This window comes from Acanthochromis polyacanthus, chromosome 13 (genome assembly GCF_021347895.1).
Source record: "Acanthochromis polyacanthus isolate Apoly-LR-REF ecotype Palm Island chromosome 13, KAUST_Apoly_ChrSc, whole genome shotgun sequence".
NCBI lineage: Eukaryota > Metazoa > Chordata > Actinopteri > Pomacentridae > Acanthochromis > Acanthochromis polyacanthus.
In genome coordinates, this window is record NC_067125.1 from 9,817,332 (window position 1) to 9,841,385 (window position 24,054).

General features: G+C 41.1%; 1 protein-coding gene across 2 annotated transcripts; it reads left to right on the top strand.

Moving 5' to 3' along the window:
* The first annotated feature begins 1,927 nt into the window (after positions 1 to 1,927).
* LOC110950458 (period circadian protein homolog 2-like) lies at positions 1,928 to 21,982 on the top strand. Of its 2 annotated transcripts, none has more exons than XM_022193031.2 (22): positions 1,928 to 2,098; positions 5,799 to 6,369; positions 7,986 to 8,078; positions 8,314 to 8,468; positions 8,618 to 8,739; positions 9,042 to 9,243; positions 10,260 to 10,311; positions 11,318 to 11,460; positions 12,408 to 12,486; positions 12,602 to 12,708; positions 12,845 to 12,998; positions 13,095 to 13,203; positions 13,288 to 13,567; positions 13,858 to 14,014; positions 14,113 to 14,249; positions 14,379 to 14,585; positions 14,701 to 14,946; positions 15,529 to 16,601; positions 16,714 to 16,933; positions 17,043 to 17,274; positions 17,452 to 17,602; positions 19,251 to 21,982. In XM_022193031.2, the coding sequence occupies exons 2-22, from the start codon at positions 5,915 to 5,917 to the stop codon at positions 19,404 to 19,406; spliced, it is 4,530 nt and encodes a 1,509-aa protein (XP_022048723.2). In that variant the 5' UTR covers positions 1,928 to 2,098; positions 5,799 to 5,914; the 3' UTR covers positions 19,407 to 21,982. The 2 variants fall into 2 exon arrangements, with proteins under 2 accessions (XP_022048723.2, XP_051813751.1); XM_051957791.1 differs by lacking the exon at positions 1,928 to 2,098 and adding an exon at positions 3,625 to 3,799.
* The last annotated feature ends 2,072 nt before the right edge of the window (positions 21,983 to 24,054 follow it).

A 24,054-nucleotide genomic window follows, 5' to 3' on the forward strand; every position in this document is an offset into this window, starting at 1 on the left:
GTGATTGTTTGTCTGTATATGTAGCCCTGTGACAGACTGTCGACCTGTCCAGGGTGTCCCCTGCCTTCGCCCGAGTCAGCTGGGATAGACTCCAGCACCCTCCGCGACTCCCAGTGAGGATACAGCGGTGTATAGAGGATGGATGGATGCATCACATAGTATTGAGTGACCTCCCTGCAGCCTCAGTGTGACCTCCTGAGAATATTGAGCTCCATTGTGCACAGCAGTGAAACATTAGAAAAAGAAGCTTTGTTTAATGCACACACATAGGTGGAGATAAAAAACATCAGAGAACTTCTGGTTAGATAATCATGACCAACAGTCAAAGCTCCTGGGCTTTAGAGATACAGCCACCCACATTGTGAGTCACCCTCGCTTAGGGAATTCCACCCACCTGTCATACATCCCGTCCCGTCGCCACCAGCACATTTATTTAGTTAAAAGAGGACAATGAAGGGATTCTCCAATTAATCAAGGCTCATTTTAGTCAAAGTTAATGTGAGGTCCACCACAGCAAGCCTTTGAGTGTGATATCATATGTAAAAATGTTTTATTGTTTTTTTACAAAGTGTTGGCTGGATGCAGGCAGAGGAGGCGGGTGGATGCGAGACACTTGGTTCTCACATGTTCTGGTGAGTGGACACTAAGCATCAGAAGGCAGACAGCAGGGCATATTGTTGATTAGAGTGCCACCTCAGCAGGGGTGGATGGCTGACACTTGAAACTGGCACTTAGAGAACCCAGAGAGAAGCTCATTTGTGCACTAAGCTATTCTATGGAGGCTCGTGGCTTGGAAAGAGAAAATATGGTGTTGTGGCTATCATGCCAGCATGTGAGAATAATAGTGTGTGCTCTCTTGTCTCATGACAGACTGCAGTGAATCAGCTTGGCTCAGAGTTTCATTCATCACTGCAGCCTGTTGAGCAAAAGTCTGGAATAAGAATAGACTCTAGCCGTCATCTTTGTAATATGCTGTGATGATGTAACCAACAGATAGGAGCATGTTTCTTTCTTTATTCTTTCAAATTTTTGGTTTAAAAGCATTCGTTGCATGACTTTATACTACAGTGGGATTCCATAACAACAATAAAATCAAACAAACGTGACAAAAGTTCCAATCTAGCCCTCTCAGATTCAGCTGTTTTATTGTACAGTAAATGTACAGGAAGTATCCACATGAAGGTTTTAGGGATGAAACACACACTGAGCTGTTAATAAATGCAACCAAATCAACTTTACATCCACTCCAAGTATCACAATATGATGCACTGACTGATTTTTCGTGGAAAGACGCTATATGCTGTGATTGTGTTCTTCTGTACAGCTCAGTATTTCTCTGACCAGTAACAACATAATGGTGTCATGTTCTATCAACGCTCTCTGGAGTGCAACCAAGAATGTGACGCAGTTCACTGTGGAAAAACATGTCGACCTGTCCCACCACGCAGCAGACTGGCCCTTCGCTTCCAGACACACCCTCGATCCGTAAAAGTCACATCATAGTGAGCTTTAAAGGGTTTAAATGTGATTTCGCTGTTTTTTGCGCAATAACTCGCGTTTCGGTGGCACTTCGCGTTGACACTTTAAGTACATAGCTTCATCCGTGGTTAAATACTACTAGTTTACCATTCTTACTTTTCTGCATTTATGTAATTTCAACACTTGATACGTTGCTTTGGACTCCAACACTCTCGTCGTCATAACCGCCCCGCTCCCACACGCCGCACGAAACAACATGGGATTCCACGTGCAGTAGATGACTTGTTTATATAAAACGACGGACAGCGCTCTAGACCAATCGGCTCCTGTTATTGTAATTGCGTCACGTTCTCCATGGAAACCCCCAGCTCACAGCCTATCAGGAAACGCCGGGGGAGGAGTCTGAATTGAGGTCGCGCGGCGAGCTCTCCGATTCGCTAGCGGCGCAAAGCCGGAGAGAGCCGGGGAGGAACCGACGACTAGTGTGTCAACCCGTCGGAAGCTCGGTTCCCATTGACGGACACTGGATGTTATAACTGAATGTTTTATCCACTGCTCGGTTTTGCCTTTTCTTGTCGACGAAGAAGACCGAAGAGAGGATTTTATTTCGACCATACAGGTTGGTTTGCTCACATTTTCATCCTTTCGTTGTAGCAAGAATGTAAAACCAAAAAAATAAGTTGCATAACGGAATGGCATATGCGCATGCGCGAAAATCCTGCTGCTCTACTTTTTGTACTTTTATAACTTAAAAACGCCGGATAGAGTTTTAATCTTCAATGACAAAGGTAGAAAATTGTCTATTTTTGCGAAATGTGTCTTTTGTGGGCAAGCAGAGGCTGTCTTGTGGCCGTTTTTTGACTGATACAGTTACTTTTACATAACTGTGTCAGTGTACCGTGCAGTGGATTGCAGGTCAACGTGTGTGTGGATTTTGAATAGCAGGTCAATGGGAGTTAGATGGGGGAAGGGTTGTTACTTCCCATTATACATATATTTTTAACTATATTTCCTTTAATTTCACTTTTATACAATATAGTTGTATTTATATAGGAATTGTGAAATAGATAGAGTTTAATCATTGACTTAAAAGATGAAGTATTTGTCAGTTTCCAAGTCCAGTTGCTGGGACTCGGAATAAGCATTAGCAAAAAAAAAAAAAAATTCTCACAAGTATGATTAAAGTACATCTTTTAAATATAGTAGATATATTTATGTCACGTATTAGAACTGGTTGTATTTCTTTAAAAATGGATTAGAATTACAAAGCAGGTAGATTTATTTTACCTTAATACTATTTAAGGTCCCCATTTGAAGCCTCCTGCCTACAATTACACAGACAGTGAGAATTGTTTGTCCCCACCACACACTACCTGTGAATATTAGGTTGACAAGATAATCATATTAAATACATGATATAGATATGGACGCAAGGATTTTTTTTTTAAACCACAAGCAGTACTTGAGTGGATCCTCAACAACTGCTTTCCTGTAATACAATAGACAAAAGTGATTAACTCCTGCCAACATTGTTTTAGTTATACAATGAAGACACATGGTGTCACGCCTCCCTTAGACAAACTCAGCTTACATTCTAGCAGATATATGTTTTACATTTAAACTCGTACATCAGTACTATTCACTACAAATAGTAAGCTGTAAGCTAAATTTAATTACCTTGTTAATTGTGTAGTACATTGGTAGAAACTGAAACTGTGATGCAATTATACTGTGAAGTAATATCACTTATATACTAGAGTAAGCCTTATCAAGACAGAGAATAAAATATGAATTATTTCTAAATTCTCTCCACGTACACATCTCTTTCTCTTCCAGTAATATGGAGGTAAAATTTCCTCATATGTTTACCTTTGTATCTATGATTAGCATGATTTTTATATCTGTCAAAATGTACTATGGTATCTTAACTATGCTCATGTAATTTCTGTATCAGATTTCATTAAAAAATGCGCTTTGCGGTAGCTGGTTTCCATTGAAAGCATGGGGTTTTATGAAACAAGGCTACCACAGCTTTGTGCTGCACTATAGCCAAATCCATGTGACTGGAGCAGGGTTGTATAATGCCTGAGATCTGTGCTAGTGTGCTGGGTGAAGCAGCGCTCTAGCTGAAACAGGGCTGAACTGGAAGCAGACAGAGCTCACTTTCATTATGTCATTCTTCTCCTCTGTTCTGAGAGTTTCACGTTTGCCTGAAAAATATATTTCACAGTGCTTTGAAGATTTGAGGGGAAAGTTGTGATTTATGCACTTGTGAATTCTTGTCTGCTGCTGTTTGTTGTAATGGAGGAATAAGTGTCCGGTAAGCTCTACTCCATACTGCATGCACACCAAAGCTTTAAAGAGTTTTAATGTATTTGAATTTTCAAGATATTGTTGAGATTTGCTTCACATGTTTGATTGTGGCTTTGCCTTGTATTGCAGCTATGAACAAGCCAATAATATGGCCATTTGCTAGCATTGTTTGTGTTAGCTATCCTCATGTTAGCGCAGGATTTGTAGTTCAGTTTAACGCAATTTCAGCTTGTTTTAATTTCATTCATAACTGCTGCCACAAAATGATCTTCTTTCATTCTAAATAATTCTATGTAGGGTTAAAAAAAATGCATATTAATGGCAGCACAAAAGAAGAATACATATTAACAATTTACACACTTAAAATGCTTTTTTGAAAATCATGTTCAGCTACTTTTAAGTATTTTAAAGCACTCGTTGGCTGTTCAAGACCTTAATACCTTGCACAGAGTAAGTAATGTCTGTCATAATAAAAGGCCTTTGTGGATGAATTTTTAACAAACTCACTTCATTATTTTTGTGTGATATGTGCTGCAGTTGTAGCTGAACCATACAGTCCTTTTAGCTTTGATCACTTTTTCTCAAAACATAAGGTAATGATAAATCTGCTGACAGGATTCTAACCTGTGCCCTGCCTCGACTGTTGCCTGACATCATTCTAACCTGCTGGCTCTCCTTGCTCCCTCCTGATTGGCCATTTGCAGTAGCCAATAGGAAGTCCCGTCAGCTCAGTTGCGCTCCTACAGTCTGTGGTTGAAGTTAAGAGTGGGTCATCTCTGAAGGTGGCGGTGAATGTGTGGGTGGCTGGAAAGTCTGCTGGTTTTATTTGTAGATCTGTAAAACATGAAAAACCTCCTCTGAAACTTTGAGAAGTTATGTAAAAATGCTTATGTAAAGAGGGAAGAATAGACAAGCTGCTGAGTGCACACACTTACATAAATAGCTGCAGTCCGAAGCTGATCGCTGGAAAACCGTGAAATAGTTTGGACTTGGCTTCAGTGTCTATTGCCAATATTCTCTGTTAGGCATTAATAGACGAAAATAGCTCCAACTACTGCTATTCTGCTGTGGAGGGTGTAGGAGGAAGAGGAGGTGGAGAAGGAGGCTGCATAGATGATGTAAACCGTTGCTCTCTTATTTTTATCAACTTTCTTTTATAGAATAAGATTTTTACACCCTCTACATGTTCTGAGTAGTCTTATCTAACTGTGATTTTTCCACAAGCTCATGAAAATCAGCTTGTATTGACATCATGCATACTCTTCATACCAACTTGACTAACTGTTGGCACAGGTCATGTAGGGTGACTTGCATAATAACTAATAACATAATAAATATGTGTATGAAGAAAGTTACTTGCTGCTGTGTTTTTACATTGCTCATTGATTCAGTGGCACTGCTCTGTGTTGATTTAGACCCAAGTGAACACAAATGAAGCTTTAATACATTGTCTGTTGTATGTTTTAGGGAGGTGTTGATGATGATGCTGTTAAGTGTGATGAAAAGCCATTCCCTAGCAGACTTTATTTTAAAGCATGTTGTGATTCCAACATCCAGTTGTGCATGAGGTCAGGGTTTTTGTTTGCATCGTGTCTTCAGTGCTGTGTTTTCATCTCTGCGGACTCACCTTTTGTGTGAAAAAGCTCCTTTGAAAAATACAACCAGATCACACTGGTCTGAGGCTTAAGTCCACTCGGAAAGGGCAAACTACGGCCTATTTACTGCCGAGACCTTTTGAAAGACCACTGGCAGCAGCCTTGGTGTGTGTGTTTGTCTGTGGATGTGTGTCAGATCAGAGGTTGACTTTTAAAATCACTGAGATGCTACACTGGCTAATCACATCAAAGTGATGGCTACTGTATTTTTAATGGATGGTTGCTTTAGCCGTATTGTTTGTTTCTATTTTAGTACTGTTTTTTTAAATATTGATCTGCTATCAATAGAAGTGTACCATATTGTGAAATGTTTGTATGAGTAATTTCACCTGTTTTATTTTCCTCTTTTAGACAACATCCCCTCTTGTGAGGCATCAGCTCCATTCACCTCTCCATGCCATGCACTTTATGACATTGCCATGTGGAAGGTAGCCTAATCTCCCATCGTTTGCCTTTTGGCCATTCCCATGTCTGAGGATAGTGATCCAAAGCACTACCGGTACTCAACCCTGGACGGGCGTGAACGAAACCGGGAAAGAGTCGGCTTCCAGATGGAGGAAGAGCAGGATGCGCCCTGCGGTTCCATTAGCCAACTTCACCGCATGGCCAGCAGTTACAGTGAGGGCTGTGGCGGGCGGGATGGAGTTGAACTTGAGCCAGAGTTAGGACTGGCCTCTGAGGGGAGCGACAGCAGCCATGACCACCCGGCCTCGCCAGGTTCCCCACATGATGACCGGAAGCGACAGCGCCAACCTTTACACGAGGATGTAGAGATGGGTGGCAGCGGCTCAAGTGGGAGTGGGACGGAATCCCATGGTAACGAGTCGCATGGCAATGAGTCCCATGGCAATGAATCTGTGGGCAGTTCAAATGGAAATGGCAAGGATTCTGCTCTTATGGAGTCTTCAGGGAGCAACAAGAGGTGAGGGCACATCAGATGCACTGAATCATGGTAAATTTTCCCGCCACCATGGGGGAGCAGACCATCTAGGTCACGGAAGTACACTTCATTAAAGTAACTGACGGGCCATTTTCTCCTGCATGAGTCATGGTGGGCTGAGTCATTGTTACAGTCCAGTAGTGACTATTTAAGGTGGAGGAATAGCAATATCCCCAATATTGATCAACTAAAAAAACAGTTACTGCTTGCTCTGTTTCATTTAGAGATAACTTGCTATTGCCTACAAAATTATGCAGACTCCCCAGAGAAGTGTGTTTATCTCTTATGAGCTGTTATGAGCTGGTATGGCTCATTGGCATTGCTATCTTGTCTACGATTAATGGCACAACAAACCTTGATTGCTCTGACAGATCCCAGCTTTGTTTAATGTGAAACCTCCTTCTGTTGCCTTATGTTTTCCCCTTTATTTAAGGAATATGCTAATCATTCACCCATTCACCATCATTTCATGTTGGTTTGTTGGTTGAGTAAATACTGTAACTGTTCAAAGTAACAACACACTGTGAGTTTTTGGTAGTAAAAGTGTGTACTTATGTACTGTGTACTTCATTTTAAGAGTCAAAATGTACAAGATCATGAGCCAGTCTGTGTTGTCATGTTAGATGGCATCATAAAACCAGATTAGTACTAGCAGTGGTCACTGTGCACTGCTTTTATTAGTGTTTGAACAGTTTATTACATTATCAGTGCAAAATGAACTCCAGGGCAACAAAAGGAACCACAGAGCAGTTAAATACATAGCAACTGTTTAGAAGGCAGTACATATAGTTTCACTTAGTGGCAGTGTTTGTCAGTCTGTTCTTCTAAAGTGTTGGAGACAGTTGGGGACATTGTACTCCGTACCTCCTCGTTATTTGTTCGTCTGAGTTTGCTGATATGTCTTAGACATGCTGGGTTTCTCTAATGCTCAGTGGATATTCTCAGACTTCTTTTTTTCCAAAATTTAAAGCAAATGCTGAACTTTATATTCATAATTTGACTTTCCTCTGTTGCCTTAAGCTGTTCTAATAGTCACACTTAGATCTAGAAAAAATTGTAAGAAGTCTTCATTGACTGATCACTGCACTCAGTTTCCTTTCAGTCTTTTCTCTGGTATTCTTTCATACGGGTAGATGTGATTGGATTATTTTACACTTCTGCCCTTCCAAATGTGTATTATTTATTTTTGCCAGATTTTTATGGTTTATTATTCTCATCAGAGCCACAGTCCAATCTGAAGGCTGTGCTAACATTTAAACATCCCTTTAGGTATGTTTAAAGGGGCACAAAAATCCTTTCCAATTATTATTGAATAGTTGGTGTCTGATGTGTTTTTTTCTTTATGTTGTTTGATTTCAAACTCAGAGACGGTAATGTTTGAATTGCATGTCCTTGTTGGCCATTGAGTGAGTAGATGAACTGGTGGGAATGTTTGTTGCATTCAGGGTCTGGTCCATAGCCCACCAAGTCCTTGACTAACTTAATATGTTTAGTCTTAACTTTTGTTATGGTTCTCCAACTGTTCCTCTATAGTGCTCTGTGTTTTGGTTTCTCTGTACACCTTCTTCAATAACGCAACCTATTGTTGATGGTTACAGCTCCAACTCTCACAGCCCCTCCCCACCAAGCAGCTCCAACGCCTTCAGTCTGGTGAGCTCTGAGCAGGACAACCCTTCAACCAGCGGCTGCAGGTTAGTCTGAAATTTTCTCCCAAAGTTCAGTCAGTCTTGGATACAAATATGTTGGCAGTGGGACTGTTTACTTAAATGCAAATATAAAAAAAAGGCTTTAAAGTCAAACCCACAGGGGAGGAGCAAGTAGCTACCCCGTCATGTTCTGCTCCTCATGCTGGAAAGCTGGGCAAGAAGCAATGGTGAGATCCTGTCATTCTGACACACGTGTATCCCTCTCATTTACGCCCTGCAGCAGCGAACAGTCCGCCAAAGCTAAGACAAAGAAGGAGCTCTTCAAAACCCTCAAGGAGCTGAAGATGCACTTCCCGCCAGAAAAGAGGAGCAAGGGCAAGTCCAGCACTGTCAACACGCTCAAATATGCACTACGATGTGTCAGACAGGTGAAAGGTAAGACACGCTTTTGTTGTTTTCATTCCCATGCATTTGTTGACATTGTTATGAATAAATGCATATCTTTTTGTTGGATAATTAAGAATTTGGTTTGACATTACGCTGATCTGATGTGCGCATTGATCCGTATTGTCTTGCTTTTGCAGCCAATGAGGAATACTACCAGATGCTGATGATCAATGACAGTCAGCCACCAGGGTTTGATGTATCATCTTACACCATTGAGGAAATCAACAGCATCACCTCAGAATACACCCTCAAAAACACTGTAAGTGCCTCCACTTTTCACCTAATAATAAAGAATCAATACTGAAGTACTAATATTGACAAAACATCTTTGGTTACTAGACCTGACTGGTAACCAACTATTGCCACTTTGATAACATTTCATTTGCCAGTACAAACAAAAATGCTGACAAAATATGGTTTTGCATGTATCAGATGGAACAAGTCAAAAACCTTTTTACAAATATAATGCATTTCGCTTACATTTACGCATTTTAACAAAAAAAAATGCTGTGATTTACCTCTATGTGATTTGTTAATATTATTTTATCTACTAACTTGCAGGATATTTTTGCTGTAGCCGTGTCACTCATCACGGGAAAGATTGTTTACATCTCGGACCAAGCGTCGACCATCTTAAACTGCAAGCAGGAAGTGTTCCATAACGCCAAGTTTGTGGAGTTCCTGACACCTCAGGATGTCAGCGTGTTTTACAGCTTCACCACGCCCTACCGCCTGCCTTCGTGGAGCATGTGCACCGGAGCAGGTACAGGCCAAAACTTAGCACATTTGCCTAATGTAGAAATATATGTACTTTTATATTAGAAACAGGGTTCTATGCTCTACCAGGAAATGCAGCTGAAATTGGTGCCCATTAGCTGGAGGACAGAAAGAGGGGCTGAAGCACACTGCTTAATTCACTGCCCATTTTCTGTTAGGTTGTGAATTAAGCAGCATACTCCAGGCACATTTTGTGGTCTAGAAATATATTTATATATATATATTAAGTTCAGCTTTCTTTTTGCCTTACTGTAAATGGAATTAGAATGCACGAAAACTGTGGGATTTCCTTTAAGTGGGCCATCATGGGGAACTGCACGAACAGATTTACATAGCTATGTATGGGCACGTTGCGATCCCACATGAAACACACCACATCACGTACCACCTGCATGTACACAAGCATCTATTTGCTACACATGACCCACCCCCACAAACACATACTCATACACACTTATCACATATTTCATTAACATGCTAAATCACACTTTAATGAATGCACGCCTACTCCCACACACATGCCACATATTTGCTGAAGATTTGATCACATTTTGGGGCCATAAGATGCTCCAAGTTAGCCGATTTGTTAGTTATGCCTGTATATTTTAATACACACCTGTGCAAGAGCACGAGAACTGTGCTACTGAGAAGCAACTTTATGTTCTGTAGTTTATTCTATAGTCTCACCAATGCAGTTTGCTGTCATTTTGGGATTTGGGAGCCATTATCAGTGCAGTGATGTGAAAGTAAAGAACACTGAGTAATTATCTTTTTTCTGGTGCTTTGACTGCTCTAAATCGTCAAATTTCTGCTGCATAATTGTAGAAACTATTACAATGTCTCTAGCATTCTGTTCTCATTCCTTGCTGGAAAAAAACTTCTCAGGTCCCATGAACAGTGTGTTCAATATTGATGACTAACCAGATGCTTTGCTTTGAAGTAGTCAAGCTAATTAAATTGGGCATGTATTCATCCCACGTTTTTCTCTTGTCTCTTATTCAGAATCGTCTCCCACGGAGTGCATGCAGGAGAAATCCTTCTTTTGCCGCATCAGGTGAGTGGCTGTGGCCAGCAGATTTTTGATCCATAGTTTCCTGCTCAAACAATCTGAGTCAGCCTTGGTTTGGAGAGGGAGGAAGTCAGCAGCTGTGAGCTTTTGAAGTGTATCTCCATCTAGTGGCCAGATGTGGTGTTGTTTTTATTGCTCATGAAATAAAAATGTGTCTTTATGTAATACTTTGCTTAGGTAAGCACTGAAACCAGTAGGCCTCTACCCAACTCCCATTTTTGATAGTTGCATCAGATTTGGCTGTGCAATCTGAAGATTTTACTATTTCTTCCGATTTTTTCATATCTGGCAATGAGAAAATCTTACTGGCATGAGCTTCGACCACATTAACATAGTCTTATGCAACAGAGTCATAGAAATATATTTCTGAACATTTATGAATCATTAAAAGACGATATGATGCAAGAGTTTAATTTCAACCATTTATATTTGACATGTAGGGTTATATTACCATTTGAATTTGTCAGAATGATGAGACAAGCAGCAACCATGTATTTCTGTTTGAATCAAGCTTTCAGAGCTGAATATTTTTTATTCCACTTTAACTTTGATATAGCAGACATTTAGCTAGACATCATTGTAGGTGCATTATTGTGTCTTTAAGTATATTCTAAGTGCATCATTTGTCTGCCAAACCCTTTATAACTTATTTACGCTGAATGCCAAAATATCTTTATAGTGAAAATGAATGAACTATGAAGGACTAAAACCAGAGATCAGAAGCCTTAGTTACATCATTACTCAAGTTAAATGGATATGCAAAGTCACAGTTTTTAGGCACTGATGTTTCACACAATTAAAAGCCAATGGAAACCTGCACTTATTCATTTAGTTTTCTACCTCAATTTACCTTGATTTAATCTGCATTGCCAAAAATCTTATTGCTTATGCCTTTTTTTGAGAATTGTGCAAATTTTGGCAAAGTGAGTTTTGTTTAAAAGTGCTGCAGGTTTGTGAAACAGTATTGAGATTGTTTGTGTTTGTGTTGCAGCGGTGGTAAGGAACGTGAAGGGGATCTTCAGTACTATCCTTTCCGTATGACTCCTTATCTAATGAAAGTGCAGGATGCTGAGCTGGGTGAGGAACAGTTCTGCTGCCTCCTGCTGGCTGAGAGGGTGCACTCTGGATATGAAGGTGAGAGCTGTCAGTCCGTACATATGGCACCACATTTGCAACGCTCATTAGACTATACGGCCTCACTAAAATACTTAATAATTCACCCCGAATGGGAAGCTGTATTAAATACACATCCAGCATAATGCACAATCACTTGTTCATGATAAATAGACATACTTTACTAAAATGTTTGTGTATTTATAATATATGTATGCAAAAATAAAAAGATCAGCTATGAGTGGAAGCAATCAAAGAGGACACCACTAGCACACCAAGTTCATCTCTTCACTACAGTTACCCTTGAAAAAACAGATAGTCATTGCAGTTACGGTTAATTTGGTGATAATCAGCAGCTTTATTCAGACACACTGCGTCTACAAATATTGACCAGATGGTGAGCCTTATGTTCAGCTGTATAAAGAAGTTATTATTAACTATTCAAAGGCAGCAGCACTCAGAAAATGTTGTGCCACAGACCATAATTTATGAAAGTGCAGCAGCATTTACAACAAGAGTAGAGACTCTCTCGAACTAGAAAAGGGATTTGGAAAGAATGTTAACACGAAAGAGTGTTAATCATTTGACAGGCCTTTGAAAGACATAGCCCACTGCTTTAAAACAGAAAGACTTACACTACATGTTTATACTTAGCTGCTTTAATCTGCCTATGGTATGTATGTGACACCTTTCTATTGTGACTGAGCTCTTACTGTGGTAATTAGTGGGATAAGGGGGCAAAAACATGGCTCCAACGAGTGCTAACTCCAAACCATTTGACATGATCAATAAAAATAGTCAAGCATCTTGGCTCTATTTTAATAGTATTAAATAAAATGTTTATTTTTCATATGATTTTAATTGTTCTGTATCATAGTCTTCTGATTATATCTCAGTGCAGTACTATTCATGTTGGATAATTCCCTCATTTACAGATCAACTATGTTTTTCTCCTTTTCTCTCCACAGCACCCAGAATCCCTCCAGACAAGCGCATCTTCACCACCACACACACACCAAACTGTGTGTTTCAGGATGTGGACGAGAGGTGAGCGGACTGAGTCATTCAATAGCCCCTACAAATTAATCTTTATCACGTCATGTGTGAACTCATGCTGCTGTGCTGGTTCCAACTAAAATAATTTTTGCTTCTCCACCTTCAGAGCTGTGCCTCTGTTGGGGTACCTCCCTCAGGACCTGATTGGGACTCCTGTGCTGCTCAATCTGCACCCAAGTGACCGACACTTAATGCTGGCCGTACATCGGAAGAGTAAGAATCCTTACTTAAATTTGTGGAACAGAATTTACCCTGGTTATGTTCTGTTTGATATAAAACAGTAATCTAGTAATCAGGGTGGTGGGTTAAAATCTCTGTGTCTGTCACTCACACCTTCTGTTGCCAACAGTTTTGCAGTACGCTGGTCAGCCGTTCGACCATTCCTCGATCCGTTTCTGTACAAGAAATGGCGAGTACATTACCATCGACACCAGCTGGTCCAGCTTTGTCAATCCCTGGAGCCGCAAGGTCTCCTTTGTCATCGGCAGGCACAAAGTCCGCATGTAAGTATTACTAAGACTCATAAAAACGTTGTAGTATGTTGGAATGTGTTTCATTTTGAACGTGCTAAATGGCAGCGCTGCGTCTGTGTGTTTCAGGGGTCCTGTGAACGAGGATGTTTTTGCAGCACCGGCCTTTCATGGAGGAAAGATCATGGATTCAGACATCCAGGAAATTAGTGAACAGATCCACAGACTGCTCCTCCAAGTATGTACACATGCACACACACAGAATATTTACTTACAGGCAAGAGTGATTCGTCATTTCCTCTAACAGCCTTTCTCTCTGCAGCCGATTCACAACATGGGCTCCAGTGGTTATGGTAGCCATGGCAGCAATGGTTCCCATGAGCAGCTGGTGAGCATCGGCTCATCCAGTGAAAGCAATGGCAACGTCCCAGCAGGAAACAGTGCAGAGGAGACGGGCAAGGCCAAGCCCTCCAGGACTTTCCAGGAAATTTGTAAGGGGGTCCACATGCTGAAGAACCAAGACTCTCAGGTCTGCCTGCGCTCCCCGTCAACATCGCCCTCACCGTCACCATCCAAACCTGAGCACAAGAAGACCACTGACAGTGAGTTCAGCTTAGTTCAGCCAAATCACAACTTCGACAAAGAGTTCATTGCATAGATCAAATTTATTGTGAACATAGATTTCCATCTCAACCAAGAAAACTTAAAGGGCTGTTCATACCTGACAGTGACAGAAACTGATTGCAAATGTTGCAACTTATTATTTATCTGTTGTGAAACTCTTTTAATGGCATACAACAGAACCTGTATACCAAAGTCATAGATTTTTGTACTGCATTGTGTGTCAAGAATTATTTTTCCTGACTTTTCTTTGCCCTCTTTCTCTCTTCAGCATCAGCAGCTCAGAAGAGTTTATCTGTGCGTCTGAAGGACTCAGCAGCCCCTCTGCAGGTCAGAGAGGGTGGTGCAGCCAGCATTGAGGACTTCACCTGCAAAGACCAGACTGTATGCTCCTACCAGCAGATCAGCTGCCTCGACAGCGTCATCCGGTAAGAGGCTGATGTTTTGTGTTCATGAATGATAATGGATCGCGTACATGAAGTAAGTGTGCACTCTCTGATGTAACATTTTTTCTTTTTTTTTTTAGGTATCTTGAGAGTTGTAATATCCCTATTACAGTGAAAAGGAAGTACCAGTTCTCCTCAAACACCACTTCCTCCAACTCAGATGATGATAAGAAAGCCTCAGACGATGGCATGAGAGTGTCTCAAGATACAAACACAGGCACGTAGACATCATGCGTCTGTACACACAAACACACATTCTCGAGGGTATTAGATCTTTCTCACTCGCTACTGAAACAGTCTGAAAGGCTTGTAGCTAACAAGAGACTCTGTCCGTCTCCTCGTCTAGATCCCTTGATGCTAGATGCCCAGTCAGGCCTGTCGAACATGAAAGCACCGAAGAAGCCTCCATCTGGGGCAGCTGCGGTAGTTGGAGGCCCCCTGGCACCCCTCACTCTGCCCAGTAAAGCTGAGAGCGTGGTGTCTATCACTTCACAGTGCAGCTACAGCAGCACCATCGTCCATGTGGGAGACAAGAAGCCTCAGCCAGAGTCGGGTGAGCTTCTATGTCAAGTCCGTTTAAAAAGAAACATACAGAAAAATGGCATTAGGTCCATGTCGGATAGTACGTTGTGTTCGATTGGTGTTTATGGCGCTGTTTTGTTCTACAGAGATTATTGAGGATGTTGCGGAAAGCCCTGCACCACCCACCTTGCCTGTCAGTATGGTGTCTCCACCCAGCCAAGAAAAGGAGGCCTACAAGAGACTGGGACTGACCAAGCAGGTGCTGGCAGCGCACACCCAGAAAGAAGAGCAGGCATTCCTGAACCGCTGCCGCGAGCTCCGCAACGCTAGAACCTTCCAGAAGGATTGTTCCACATATCTGCACAAGCAGAAAGGCCCAGCCATTGCTGAAGGTACAACAACTTTCTTAGTTACCACGTAAAGTAACTAATAATATCTCACTACACATATAAATTGGTCTCTTACCTAATTTTACTCAGCTTTAGCATTACACCTAGCTTACAGTTTACATAAAACACTCAAATGTTACTTCTGACTTAAATTTTAAATTATGAGCTCAAAAATAAGTCATTGTGTAAATGGAATAGGTGCATATTATCACAACTTAAATTAAATTCAGTGACAGCAGTAATGGAGCAGCCACTGACATCAATTATTTAAAGCATAGAAAATGAAGTCTTTCAACTTTATGGGAGGCGTAGTAGTTAAAAACAATAGCACATGTAGTTTTCTGTGAGGTCATAAGAAATCAAAGAATACAGAGAAGATATTGTAAATCTCATCTCTGTATCTACATATCTGGCTCTAGTTGATTACTCCTCACAGTAAATGTAAGGATATACTTAAAATTACTGTTAAACATAGTTATAACCAGGTTTCACCTCTCATGACGAGTCAGCAGCTTATGAACCTTGGCTTCACACAGAATATGCTTGACTAAAACAACTTTCTGACTTCTTCATGTATCATCTCAGAATCATCTGGACCACGTGGAACTGCCAAACAAGGCCCCACCAGGCCAGAGACCACTGCCAAGAAGGGCAACCGCAACAGGAAGTCCAAAAAGCCACGTATGAAGCATCCTGACTCATCAGACAGCGCTGTGTCCAACCGGAAACCCCGGCCCCCTCTCCAGGGTCTCAACCAGACCTCATGGTCCCCATCTGAAGCATCCCAATCAGCTTTTAATGTCTCCTACCCCACCATGGTGCCTGCATACTCGCTCTACCCGCCAACACCTGCTGCTCCAGCTCAGGCTCCCCGCCCAGACCCCTCTCTCTCCACAGGCTTCGGAGAGGGGCAGAGCACCCAAGCGCAGCCCACTGCCACTCCATTCTCTGCACCCATTGTTACTCCTGTGGTGGCTCTGGTGTTGCCCAATTACATATTCCCCCAAATAGGACAGATAGGGCAGATAGGGCAGCTGGGAGCTGCTCCTAGACCTGCATTTTTCACTGAGCCAACCCAGACACAACCTGCATACACTACCCAGCAACCTTTTCAGGCCCCGCAGCCAGCCTTTGCCATGCAAACACAACCCCCCTTTACCAGCCAACAACCATTCCCTGTGCAGACTGCCTTCACCACCCAGCAGTCAACCCCCTACACGGCCCAGCAACCTTTCCAGGCCGCTCAGACTGCTTACACTACTCAGCAGCCATTTGCTGCCCAGCCTTCTTTCCCGGTGCAGACTCAGTTTGTGGCTCAAGCCCCTTATCCGGCTCAGCCCTTCCCCTACACCCTAGCCACAGAGCCTCCAAAAGCACCTACTTTGGAGCCTCGAGAGGGACCAGCATCACGATCCTCCACCCCAGCTTCTGGGGCGAGGGAACCTGCCACATCACCACCACTGTTTGAGTCACGCTGCAGCTCGCCCCTGCAGCTCAATCTGCTGAGCATGGAGGAGGGACAGCGATCTGTGGAGCGTCAGGACAGCACAGCGCCCTCCGCTGGAGGACAGGGCAGCAGCTCAGCAGCACTGTCAGTAGGAGTCGGAGTAGCTGGGGAGAAGAATGGAGCCACAGCCAAGAGTGACAATCATCAGCAGGTGAGAAACACAATGTACACATTGATGGACTGAATTAATGTTTCTGATTTGGAATCAGTATTGTTAGTGAAGCATGTGGATTCATTCCTGATGTTTTGCTGCCTTGTTTCAGATGGAGTGTCCTAGTGATGGGGCTCACAGTGATGGTAACTCCTCATCCTGCGACCTGCTGGACATCCTGCTGCAGGAGCAGGAGGACTCTCACTCTGGCACTGGATCAGCCACCTCTGGCTCCATGGGCTCTGGATCGGGCTCTGGATCAGGTTCAGGATCGGGTTCAGGCTGCAACGGCTGTGGCACCTCAGCTAGTGGAGCCTCTGGCAGCAGAACAGGTCAGTAGAAGAGCATTTAGACTTGATGAAAGCGTCTCTATGTACAGAGTAACCTTCATCTATGCTACTTTTGCCTGTTCTAAATATTTGTCTTTCAAATTTGGTGCAGGGAGCAGCAACACCAGCAAATACTTTGGCAGCATTGACTCACTGGAACATGACCACAAGGCCAAATGCAAGATAAGAGGCGAAGGAGGCTCTGAAAGCAGCAAGTCACACACCAAAGGCTCAGCTCAAGGAAATGGAGAGCATTTCATCAAATATGTTCTACAGGAACCTCTCTGGCTGCTGATGGCTAATGCTGATGACAAAGTCATGATGACATATCAAATGCCATCCAGGTGAGTCACAAGCTGGAATTAAGCACAATATTCTTCAGTAGTGGCTAGAAAAAATTTAAAATGAAGAGCACATAAAGTTTTATCACCTGCAGTAAAGAAATATAGGCCATGGTGGACCTCATGATCATGTGTCAGTTTTGTCAGTAACCTGTGATTTGTGTGTTTCCTCACAAACAGGGACATTCAAAGGGTTCTACGGGAAGACAAGGAGAGATTGAGGCAGATGCAGAAGAGTCAACCCAGCTTCTCCTCAGACCAGCGACGAGAGTTAGTGGAGGAACACCCCTGGATGAGGAGAGGAGGTCTACCTGCTGCTATCAATGTGAAGGTGAGGAACACTGAGAGTGTATCTCAGATCAGAAAGACAGCAGTGATCACAGATCTTTCTCATCAGCTGAATATATTGACAGACATGTCATGAGTAACTGACACCAACTTTCAATAACTGAGTTTTTCTATTTTTTCCTTTTGATGCTTAGTTAAAGACACAAGAATTAGTTTTGTATTGATTTAAAGTTGTTGCGAGTAAATATCTTCCTCTGCTTACATCGAAATGTAGCTGACATTAGGGTTGTGTCTCTCTCTTAGTTTTATTGATACAGAATTTGTGTTGCACATCTTTGGTTGTTTTTACAATATGCTAAACTTACTTGTTTCACATCAGTCAGTCTGTTTAGAAGCTGTGAGCAAACGCCAAAATTACAAATACATAGAAAAATTATGAATGTTGTGACAGCTGATTTGACTCAGATATTATTGCACAATAGGTTATTGTTAGCCTAGTTTAGTTTTTATTTGACTGGTTTATCTACAGGGAAGAGATTTTGTGTTCCTATGGCAACAATTATTACATTTTTATTCATTGTTAAAAGCAGCTGGAGGACTTTGGTCAGATTTAAAGACATTTAAGGAATAATGCTAAGACTTTCTGATTGGATTTGAGATTGACTGCTGTCTCAAAATAGTCATTCTGTTTGTCCTGCTCTGGTCACTTGGTGGGAAGTCTTTTGTTCAGTTGCAGTACTGGAAAAAAAAACCGCCCCTCTCAAAACAAGAAAAAAAAACTTATTTCAAAGAACTTTAACCTTGAAATGAGTGAAAAAATCTGCCAATAGAACAAGTGAAAAATGGCTTGGTAAGATTTCTTGAAATAAGATGTGATATTTGCAATATTGAGACCTTAAAATTAGCTGGCAAAACTTATTTTAAGCTATATTTTACCAGGATTGTCAAGCTTAGGGGTCTTAACTCTCCTGTTGTCCTCATTTATGGCACCAGAAAATATTGTTGCCTTGTCTGAAAAAATTCACAAAAATTTGAAAAATCTTCAGGAAGAAAATTTCTTAATAGTTTCCTTTAAAAGTTTTATTTATTAAAAAAAGAAATTTGGCAAGAAATCAAAATTTAGAAAATATGAAAATGTAAATATTTTCAGAAAATGAGTAAAAATCTTCCCCAAAAAAATCCTAAAAATGTCTAAAGTGATTACATATTTATCAGTAAAACTTCTAATATTTTCTTTAAGAACATTTGGGAAAAATTAACCAAAATCCAGCTAATTTTGCTGGATTTTGGTAATTTTTTTTATCAAAATGTTCTTAAAGAAACATTTTTTTGACATTTTTCCATCAAAAAATGTTAAAAAAAATTCCCCAAAAAATGTGAAAATGTGGAAGTTTTCACTGTGAAAATATTAGTTTTTTCCCACATTTTCAAACTTTAAAACGGGTCAGTTTGACCCACAGGACAAAACAAGGGTTGAAACAAGATAATTTAAAGATTGTTTGACTTAACAAGAAATTTAAGATTGTCTTAAAACAAGTCCCTCCATCTTGCTGAAATGTTAAGTGTTAAGTGAATTTATCTTAAATCAAGTGGAATGAGACATTTTGACAAAAAGTAAGAGGAATAGACTTGGTAAGATTTTGAGTTTTTGCAGTGAGGAATGGCCATTAACAGCATGCGTGTGTGTTCAGGAGTGTGTGTACTGCGAGGACGCGGCGGTGGCGCCCATCGAGGAGGACCTGCCAGACATGGACATGGGCGAGTTGGGCGAGGAGCTGAGCCAAGAGGGCCAGAACACTCAGAGCCAATCAAAGGACTCTCAGCCTCAGCCGGACTCTGGCTCCTGAACAAACAAATGGCCAACAGGGGGACACACTCGACCAGCCATGGACCCTCATGACACACGCATACACACACGATGGATGTGAGACAAGCGGCTGTGTGACTGACCATGCTGAAAAACACACACATACACACAACAGAGGTCTGTGTTGCCGGCGTCATGGTCGTGAGGACGTGTTTTTATGTGTGTCATTGGACTGCTACTGGAGTGCAGTTCTGAAGTCACCCTACAGGGGGCAGAAGTGCTTTACATGGGTTTTGTATGCATGACCCACATAGAGTACTTTTACCATCTCATGTACACACACACTACACACACTCTATCACTAAAATTTCCTGATTTTTATTTTATTTTATTTCATTATTTCCCCTCCTGTCCACCCAAGACAGAGCATTTATTCTAGAAGAGACAAAGTTAATGGTAAATGGACATCTCTTAAACAACTTTTAAATATATTTGATTGTATTTTGATGAGATAATTGTCATGACTCTATTTAAAAATGTTATTATTAAGCAGCCCAGCTTTGCTCTTTGCTGTTACAATACTCTGCTGCCCAACATCATGTTTGTGTTTATTTTTTTCATTAAGCACATGATCCCATTTAAGACCTTCAAACTCTGAGGTCGTCCCAGTTGTTTTCCCATCAGGAATATACGTAGAATAGTCGTGGTGCTCCTCGGAATATGTAGGCGAGGTTAAAAGGATGAGGACTCCAGTTTTTTATGGCGACGGTTTTAATCTCACACCGCTCCTCGGACCTATTTGAAGTATCCAGACAATCTGATACACAATAAAAGCTTGTTATTTTTAGTATCTTATTTATTTACGAGCAGATAATATATCTAGAATAGCTTTTTGTAAACCAAAGCCAAATCAGCTGATCTAAATGATAATATATTAACCTTAATGGCACCAGAGCTGGCTTGTCCGTTGAACAGTATAACCTCGAAGCGTTGTCTGTGTCTGCAGTAAAATCTGCTGTTTTCAATGAACAGCACGGGTGCTACAATCACCTCACCTCAGACTAAGAAGCTGCCGAGATATTTTTTCTAATGTAAAATAGTAAGTGTCAGAAAACGGAGGATGGAAGCTTGAGGCTGTAAATGGAAGCTGAAGAAGTAATGTATTTTATTAGAGCTTTTGGATTAGAACTTGTTGTACCATGAAGTGATGCACTGAGTTTCCTTTTAACAGAAAGATATACAGTAGAAATCACAGAACACTGCAAGCATCGTTAAGTCGGGGATTTTTGTTAATATGGTGCAGCTCTACAACTAAATATCCCTTTTAGTAAAATCTATGAAATTTTAGGGATTTTTTTAAATTATGCAAATTAATTATTCAAAACAACAAAAAGAACTTTTTTTTTAAAAAAAAAAAATTATTTTAACAATACTGGCATGTTTTAGGTGCCATCAAAAATATTTCAAGTCACAAGCCTCTATAGGTGTGTGTGCAGCAATAGGGAACCTTTGAGTACTGTGAAAGCTGTTGGTCAGAGCAGTGTGTGACACCGAGGTCAGTATTGGGCATCGGCACTGATAGGACGGTGGGAAAACAGCTCAACAAGTGTAGCAAATAAGGGGATCAGGTTTCCTCGGTGAGCTGCTATTGACAGCAGTGTTGCTCAGTTTCCAGGCGGTCAGAGGAGCATCAGCAACCATGCCAGCCCCTAAAGTATGAAGGAAACTGTGATCCACATGTAGTTGAGGTAAACGGTGTGAGACCTGGGAACAACTGTGGTGCTATGGCGGAGGAACTGTTGGGGCAGGGCTTGTGAATGTAACACAGACTGGACCAAGAGCATCTCCCTGGCTTAGTGTGTTTTCATGATCTTTTGTTTTTTAATTTTTATTTCTCGTCAACTTGTAAGAATGTTTTTATTTTTCTATTTTCCTCTTGCGCGTGTTTTTCTGACGAAGGTAAAAGCTTTCGAGTGTCATCGGGGATGAACCCTACCTCTAATAAATCCCAGGTCACGTTACTGTTAGCAGGACATAGTACATGTATGTATGTGGGCAACGCGCAATGAACAGAGCGGTCAGATACTTATGTGATTCCGGTGAGTGATGGACCTGTACAGAGAGCTTTATGGACTCCTCCTGCCTGCTTTCTGTGTCTCTGAATGGACAGAGTTCAGGCATCTGTCACCACCTTTAGCAACTGCAGTCTATCTCTGTCTTTTGTCTCTTTTTGTGCAAAATATCTCCCAAGGGACCTCCAACGTTCACCTGTGTGTAAACCTTTAAGAATGACAGAATGTCACTTGTCAAGAAACATGTTGTGAATGCAGAGAGCTGGTGATATTCAAGCCTTACTTTTGTCTATAAGGCCTCACAAAGAGGGGATCCAGTTTTAAACAAGTTGTGCACTGGTGGGCTGTTGGGAGCACCCTGAGCTGTAAATGCATACACACGGTACTGGCACATGATGTCGTGTATGGTTATGTAAATTTGTCTCATTGCCACTGTATGACTCTGTGGTATATTAAACTAGCACAGGTCTGTGCATTTTTTGTAGGTGAGATGTGTTGTTTGAGAAATTTAAACAAATGTTGTAATAAAACTACATAAATATAAGCAGTCTGTCTTGTCTCGTTGTCATTACTGTAGCAGAATGAGCCCTTAAGAGTGAACATCGATACCAGTAACATGAGTCATTTGTACTAGTGAGCACTCATACCCAAATATTAGCTGACTTTTAAGAATCTCTGTCTGATATCCTTTATTTAGGATGTTAGGAGGTTGTTTTCCCTGCTGATTCTAATGCAAATTACAGTAGTGAAGAAATGTTTTCAGACACCTCATGCATTTATGAAATACTGCACTAACCCTCGTGTCATCCTGCGGGTCAAATTGATCCGTTCTAAAGTTTGAAAATACAGGGCTGCCAACTTGCAACCAGACATTAGAGTGAGATTTGGTTTGTGGGGGATGCTGACAGGGGGTCTGGGGGCCCTCCCCCATAAAATTTTGAAAACTATTGATCCTGTTTCCTGCATTCTGGTGTAATTTAATAGCATTTTGCCTGTTAAAATCTTATTATAGAGATAGCATTAAAGGGGAACTTCGGTTTTTTTCAACCTGGGGTCTGTTTCCATATGTAATTTCATACATGTGAGTGATGGAGAAATGAATTTTCGACATAGCTCCAGTATTTAGCCAGGCAGGCAGCTTAGCAGCTCAGCTAGCAGCTCAGCTAGCGAAAAGTATGGGGCAGCTGGCCCCCCCGCGTCAAAGTCAGCCCTAACGTGCTTTTGCCCCACACTGACCGGCTCAGATAGTCTCAACGAGTGTCCCACAACATACTAGAGATGAGAAGTGAAAGAAAACCTCCACATTACCTGGCGATCGCTCTTTGTTGTGGTCTGTATCCAAATCTCAGGACGCGAGAAAGCAAATCTCGTTCCGAAATCGCGCGAGAGCTCGCAAAATCGCGTGAGAGCGTGTGAAAGGACTGAGTTGTGTGTGTCTCACGGCCAAAGCGTGAGAGTTGGCAGCCCTGAAAATGTGGAGAAAAAAAATTCAAAGTGTAACTTGTGATGTCCACATTTTCAACTTTTTTGGGAAATTTTTGAATTTTTTTTTGGTGGAAACAAGCAAATGTTTAAAAAACGTTTCCTTAAGAACATTTAAAAAAAAATCAACTCAAATCCAGCAAAATTCACTGGATTTTACTTGATTTTCTCGGGAATGCTCTCAAAGACAATATTATAATAAAGTTTTACTGATATATATGTTATCAATTTAGATATTTTATAGATTTTTTGGGAAGTTTGTTACTCATTTTTTGAAAATATGTACAACATTTTGAGAAAGCTTAGTGTTCTTTATATGAAGGCTTTTAAAAAAGCAGTCTAAGCCTTCTCAAAAAGACTGGTGTAGCTAATAAACTTGTGTTTTTGTTTTATCAAATGATTTTGGAAAGAATGGTTGAATGGTACAGAAACCTGATGGCACAGTTAAATCTAAGCTCACAGGTGTCATCCAAACAGTCATAAAGATCATGGATTAGAATGACACAACACACAACCACAATTTAAATGTCCAGTTGCTAAACTGAATTGGTTTGAAGACATTAAATAGCAAAAAGCAAGACAACTATATGTTTGTACACTGTAATTTACATATCTATTATCCTCTGTAATTGGCGCTATATAAATAAAACTGGATTGAACTGAACTGAATTGAAAGAAGAAAGAGCATAACTCTCAAAAGTGTGTGTGCTGATAACAGGTAAAAATAATGTGTTAAAAGTACAATATTGGCATTTTGTCCCTGTTAATGTATGTTCATCACATACACATTGAGTGGGTAGGCTCTGTTTCTACAGCAAAGAATGCAAAAGTTCACCAAATTAAAAGACCCTAGTAAATATAACAGCTTTTTATGCCATAAGAAATTTTAACATGAAAGGATGTAAACCTTCAAATCAAATAATGCTTTCTATGTTTATGAGCATCACCAGTGCATTTACTTAATATACAGTATACCACTGTTTATAAGCAGATGTCTGATTTATGGGAGCTCTCCTGTCCAATTCACTCTTTGTATCTTGGATTAAATCACTGCTTAAGTGGCTCATCAAAGGCCTCCATATCTCCATAAAACTGCTGTCTTTTAAACAGCAGCTTGAAATGGAAAAACCCTGG